Genomic DNA, 6,000 nt, shown 5'->3' with positions numbered 1-6,000 from the left:
TTTTTTTTTTTTTTTTTTTTAAACTAGCCATGACCTCTAAGGATGTTTCAAGCAAAGCTAATAGTAACTGGAGATGACTTTGGCTACTGCCCTCGGAGAAACCAAGGCATCGTAGAGTGTTTCCTAGCTGGAGCTGTATCTAATGTGTCCCTTCTGGTCAATGGAAGTGCTGCAGAAGATGCAGCCAAACTGGCAAGGAGGTAAGCTACTTTCTTTAGCTCCTTTGTGGACAGCCTGCTCAGGCTATCGCAAAGAAAGATAATCTCGTAAAGCTGCCTGTTTAGTAACCCCAGTATGAACACTGTTTCAGAATCTAGGCTGTCATAAGAAAGTTGGATTCTGGGCATCTTTACTAGTGTTCTTCATCTTTAAACCACTGACATGTAATGCATACCCCAAATGTGGCTCTTCCTCTGGAATTATCCACTCTATTGCCCATTCTGTTAAGGTAATAGAAAACCACTTACAGTTTTACTCGTATAGTTTGAATTTGTTCGATTGTCTTTTGCCATACTTCTAAAACATACCATTGGAATAAAAGCCCATGCTACACTTTCAGACCAAAATGCTACCCCTAGAACCATTGGGACACGAATGTACAAACCTTTACATCTAATTTAATTCAATGCATTTGAACAAGTTGAACATGAGGACAGCCGGGCTTTTTTCAGAATTTGGAAAAGGTATAATTCTGCAGAAGCTCAGCAGAAAACTTGGCTTTTTCAACCAAAAAATCTTAAACAATAAAATCAATATTTCTATTCATTTTAAAATCAATAAATCAATTTGTGAAACAAACAAGATCAAAACAAATAAGACTCCCTACTCCATAACAACAGCAGAAAATCCATGATCAAACAAAGAACTCAAAACCAAACAGCACCGTCCCCCCATAATACCTCATATCTGTGTTGTACGTACCTTTGCTCCCTCATAAGTTTTTCAGAGGTTTGTGGCACATCCGACTGCGTAGCAAATCAAATAGCACGTGTTGTTCTCCTGGGCTAGTCCAGCAAGTCTTTTAATAGAAAGTTTAGAAGGTAAAACCCAGCTAATGCTTTTAGCTTCTGGGTGGGCAGGGACTTTGAAGTAGGAGCATGTCCCAGAGCAGTAAGGCTGAGAAAAAAATTAGGAAAACAGAAAAGGGAGAGGAGCCGTGCTAGGACTAGAAACACTGAGACTTTATGCTTCAGATACATCTTCTGCAAAGGACAGTGTGATGAGAGTCCTGGTGCCCTTGTTCTCCTTGAGCATCTCTTCCACCTTATTACTGTGCTTTTCAAGGTACTTGGAAATTGCCTGCAGCTTCTCTGGTGAAAATGAACATTGGGTGGTGCAGGAAAGTCAAGAGTGTGGTGTTAACAGCAAATTGGTCTTCTGTTAGCAAGGTTGGAGATGCCACACGAACACTGGGAGGGGAACCATCCCTAGGCTGATGAGGAGAAAGGCAGCAGAGCAAGGCACAACACTGTTGAGATACCTAAAATCCTGTTAGTAAGTAAAATGAATGAAATGTAAAACGAGGAGATAAAGCTAGCACTTCTCTCAGACATATAGGCACCATGAAGCCTTTAAGCCTCAAAGCTCTGGTAATAGCTCTGCTATTTTAGCTGTGGTTCTTTAGCAGGCTTTTAAATATAGAATCCACCTGGCCTCATTTCCATAGCTAGAATGTAGGCTGTGTAATCAGAGGTTTAAAAAACATCTTTGAATCCAGGTCACGACACTTGTGCTGACAGCTGATATGGGTGTTAAAAAAAAAAAAAAAGCCACGTTGGATGGTGAGTGACAATAGAAGCTGCAACGTGCTGCTGCAGTTTTGCTCTTCTGGAGGGTAATTTTGAATTGTACATGTGAATTACATATATTTAAATCTATTTCTGAGAATATAAGCTGGATGACTTTAGAAACATCTGTTAGCACTGAAGATTAATGAGCCAGGTTCTACAATTCCTCACTTGTCTGTAATTTCCTGCAGCTGTGTTCAATCCTGCCCATGCACGGGGAAAGTGTTTGCAGGCGTGGGGCAAGGGATTTGTCTAATGCAAGCCTCAAATCAGGTGGTGCTAGCATACCTATATTAAACTGACATCTGAGCATGTAAATAAAATCATGTCACCCCTAAGACATATAGGCCAGACTTATTAAAAATAACATTTAATCTTCATCTTGCAATGCTACGATGCAAGAAAATTAGGGGGAAAAGTATGACTCACTGCTTTACTACCTCACCACTCTTACTCCCTCTTTCCCTTACTTGGTGTTGTCTCCTATCTCACTGTGAATGTTTAAGTTTTATAATGTTTTGTGTTCTGTGCCCTGTTCTTTTTCCCCCATGTTTGTGTTATCCCATAACCACCCATCTAAGCAAGTACCACACATCACAGAATCACAGAAACACCAAGGTTGGAAAAGACCTACAAGATCATCCAGTCCAACCATCCACCTATCACCATTAGTTCTCTCTAAACCACATCCCTCAACACAACATCCAAACGTTTCTTGAACACCTCCAGGGTCAGTGATCCACCACCTCCCTGGGCAGCCCATTCCAGTGCCTCTTTCAGAGAAAGAGAGCTCCATAGCAGAGCTTTCAGCCTGTGACTAGGCAGCAGCGTAAGCTGGGAGGCTGGATCCATCACCAGTTGAAGTAAGCAGGTTGTGCTTTCTTGTGGTGCATTCCAGCATTGTGATCTTTTGCACACATGGTGCCAGGATTGTCAGAGTGCTGGTGTTTCAGTGACTTGTCGAGATCATGTGTAATTCTTGATGAACTGTGTGTGGCTGCCTGTCATTGCAGGTTTTGAGCTCTCCTCCCATCTTTGATTAATTGCATGCAGGGAAAGGTAATTAGCAACAAGGCAGCTTTTCTTGCAGGATAGTTTTTCTTAAGCACTTTGTGACTCCCTGCATCCTTCAAGAAGAAACACTGTTCCTCTGGAATTCTACTATTTCCTGCATTTTCGCAGTAATTCCCATAGGCTTCTGGGTATACCATCTGTTGCCCTGAGTTTGATTAGAAGACTTGGCAGAAGTTTGACAGTAGTCAGCAGGTGGTTTTACCAGCTCTAATGCAAACTAATTGCAGAACCAAGGAGTCAATATTTCACCTTTCCTAACATTCAGGCTTTGGATTTTGGGCTTTTCTTATTCATTTCCACAACTGCGCTGAAAGAAAGGATCTGGTTATTTCAGGCAAAAGTGTAGTTTCACCAGAGGCCTGATTCTTTGTCAGATGACAAACGATAACAATTGCTAGAGCAGTGCACAATGAGAACAGCAGAAGGAAGAAAGAATTACTGTGTTATCAGTAACTCAAAAAGCTTTCTTTTGATGGGGCATAAGACTGAAGCGATGTCCTGGTTATCCATGTACTATCATCTCATATATTTATCAAGCCCCCCATTGGAGACACTGCTCTTGGTGCTTCTTCCAGAGAAGAGATCTATAGACTAGGGTTATTTTGTTAATTGAAAAGGTGTCTTCATTTTTCCGTAGAAACACATATGGAGATGGCAGAAATACAGAGACCTACAGCTATTTACCACCCCTTACCAGCTCAGTTGTGACTGTTAGGACCCTTTTCCCGTTTTCTAGGTGATTATGTCCAAACACTTGAATAGTGGCAAGTTTTAGAGCACAGCTCCAGCCTTCCTGTTTTTTTTTTTGTTTTTTGTTTTCCCTTCTCCTTTTCTTAAATGTTGAATCTCAGCTACACAAAAGCTGAAGCCCCCACAACAGCTGGGTACATTTAACAGAAGAATCTAACAAAACCGCATTTAATTGCTGTGTATGTTTTTCTCTTCCTTTCCCATCAACATTAATTGCAAAATGTGTGTGTAAATTGTGAATTAATTCTGACCCTCCAGTCGATGTCTGATTAATCTAGAAGTCCCTCGTACTTCTCATCACCTGCTTTATCTGACTTTTAATCACAGACAGGCAGTTCTGCTGTCAAACTGTGTTTGGATTCAGGATAGTGTGCTGAGGCCTTAAACTGGAATCCCAAATCAGATTGATTTCAGAGGGCACAGCGCTCTTTGATGATGTGGGATCATGGACAGTAGATCTTCAACTGATACAAAGGTTTAATTGAAAATAAAGGTACAGCCTTACACAATGTACAGAACCAGTTCTTAACACTACAGAGGATATGGGGTGTTTCTGTCTACAAGAATAAGTCCTTAGCAGTAACAGAGCAAGCCAAGATGGTATTTGATAGGATGCAGTTAGACAAAATACTGCTATAGGGTGAAAGTGGGCAGTGGGTATAAACAAACAAACATGCAAGTGCCCACATGGAAAAACTATTATGTGCTCTTCACATAGAGCATGGCTTGGCTTTGTTTGGATTCAGACACTTGAATATTTACTGAAGGAGGATGTCTGGATATTTATGTGAAGCCCTTAACTGCATCACTCTTGGTCTGATACCCAGTGAGGCAGTGATTTCCCAGATAAGGATACAAACAGGATGTTGAAGGTGGAATCTGTTTACCCACCAGGGAAAAGAATAAGTGCTATGCTTATCCCAGAGTATGCAGCCTTGAGCAAAGAATTGCCAAGGGTCTGGTATTAGGGAAATCACATAATTCCCACAGTCATTACAGCAGCTTCAGGGATCATAGGGACTGAACAGAGTGGCCAATCAGGAGCCGGGGCACAGCTGCTTATGTACCAAACTCAGAAGTGTGCAACAAAGCTGGCAGTATTTTAAAGTGACTCAGTTCAGGGACACAGCCTGGGGACCCTTTACCACTGAATGCAACTGTACAAAAGCCTGTTGCCTCAGCAGAGATTTGTTCAGAGCACTCGTGTGGCAAAATAAGCAACTACTTGAAAAGGAAGCAGTTCATCTGGTCGTATTTCCTCTATTTCACAGGTGTCCAAACTTTCAGCTTGCCTGAGCTGCACTGAGTGAAGGGGAATTGTCTAGGGCCATATCTACATCGGTTGCTTCACAAGTAACGTCTCCTGATTGTATCTATGGAAACTACAAGACATATAAAGAGCAAAATAACTCTACTTTAAAGAGCAAATTCTCAGCCAAAAAGCACTCTTTTTCAACAATCACCACATCTGTGGTCAAATCTGTGCATTCTCCAGGACAGCAGGAGAGGCTTGCAAACATCTAGACTGCAGCCTCCAAAAAAGAGGTAGAAGGGTCATTGTCGCTTAAAACAACAAATAGAATTAATTTAGAGACCACCTCATAGATTTGTGTCCATATTGTTTTGTGTTGGCAGTTCTTATAGCAGAATCTGTTCCTTGAATCTCAGTGCTCATCCTTTTAAATTTTATGTTGGGTAGAACAACTAACAGTTAGATTTGATTGGCAACAAAATCTGGACAAGGCAGAATTTGTGCTGAATGTCTGAGGCAGAGGATTGGTTATGAGGGCAGACCCACCATAGCTGAACTTTGCTTCCAGTTGGCATCACATTTCTGCCAATAAAATAGCAGGTATTTTATTGCCTTTGAGAAGATCTGGACAGCTGTGAGGTATATTTGTGTAGGGGAAGTTCCCTTGACTTTTTTCCCTGCCTTTTTGTCCCCTCTCTCCTGCAACACAGCGTGCCTTACTATACTTCTTTGTACATGTACAAAGAACATGTACTTTTTACAGAAGCTACATGTCTCTGGCGAGAGACACTCCAGAGTACTCCAAAGAGCTAGTCCAGTGTATCTGATAGCAGAAGAAAGCCTGCAGGTTCAGTCTTAAAGGCCAAGCCTCAGGGCTTTGGACAGAGCATTATTGGATCCCAGTCTCCTGAGGTGCAGCCCAAGTGTTACCATAATCTTGAAGTTCTACTCTCATTTTCATCTCATTGCTCTTAGGGCTTCAGAGACTCATGCAGTGTCAGGATTGTTTGGGATGAACACTGAGCCATTGGGCATGTGGTGCTGGAAGGAGTATTGCCTGACTCTGCATCCAGAGGAAATGCACATATTTGTATACAGGAAAATGCGATCTAGAGGCAGAACCCTGCTGTGCCCACT

At 41.8% G+C, this 6,000-nt stretch overlaps 1 protein-coding gene and 1 long non-coding RNA gene across 7 annotated transcripts in view; one reads left to right on the top strand and one right to left on the bottom strand.

The window, feature by feature from the left end:
- Positions 1–1,008, bottom strand: part of LOC109370298 — a 6,488-nt gene extending 5,480 nt beyond the window's left edge. Inside the window, exon 1 of the long non-coding RNA XR_004161547.1 lies at positions 922–1,008. This is a non-coding gene — a long non-coding RNA (uncharacterized LOC109370298). The remainder of the gene's footprint in view (positions 1–921) is intronic.
- Positions 1–6,000, top strand: part of YDJC (YdjC chitooligosaccharide deacetylase homolog) — a 21,362-nt gene that overhangs the window by 5,522 nt on the left and 9,840 nt on the right. For all 6 annotated transcript variants that reach the window (XM_010719959.3, XM_010719958.2, XM_010719960.3 and 3 more), the window contains one exon: positions 28–200. In XM_010719959.3, coding sequence (XP_010718261.1) covers positions 43–200 — 158 coding nt within the window. In that variant the 5' untranslated portion in view covers positions 28–42. The remainder of the gene's footprint in view (positions 1–27; positions 201–6,000) is intronic.

This window comes from Meleagris gallopavo, chromosome 17 (genome assembly GCF_000146605.3).
Source record: "Meleagris gallopavo isolate NT-WF06-2002-E0010 breed Aviagen turkey brand Nicholas breeding stock chromosome 17, Turkey_5.1, whole genome shotgun sequence".
Taxonomy (NCBI): Eukaryota; Metazoa; Chordata; class Aves; order Galliformes; family Phasianidae; genus Meleagris; species Meleagris gallopavo.
Note: the sequence above shows the minus strand (reverse complement) of the source record. Positions and strands in the feature narration are given on the sequence as shown.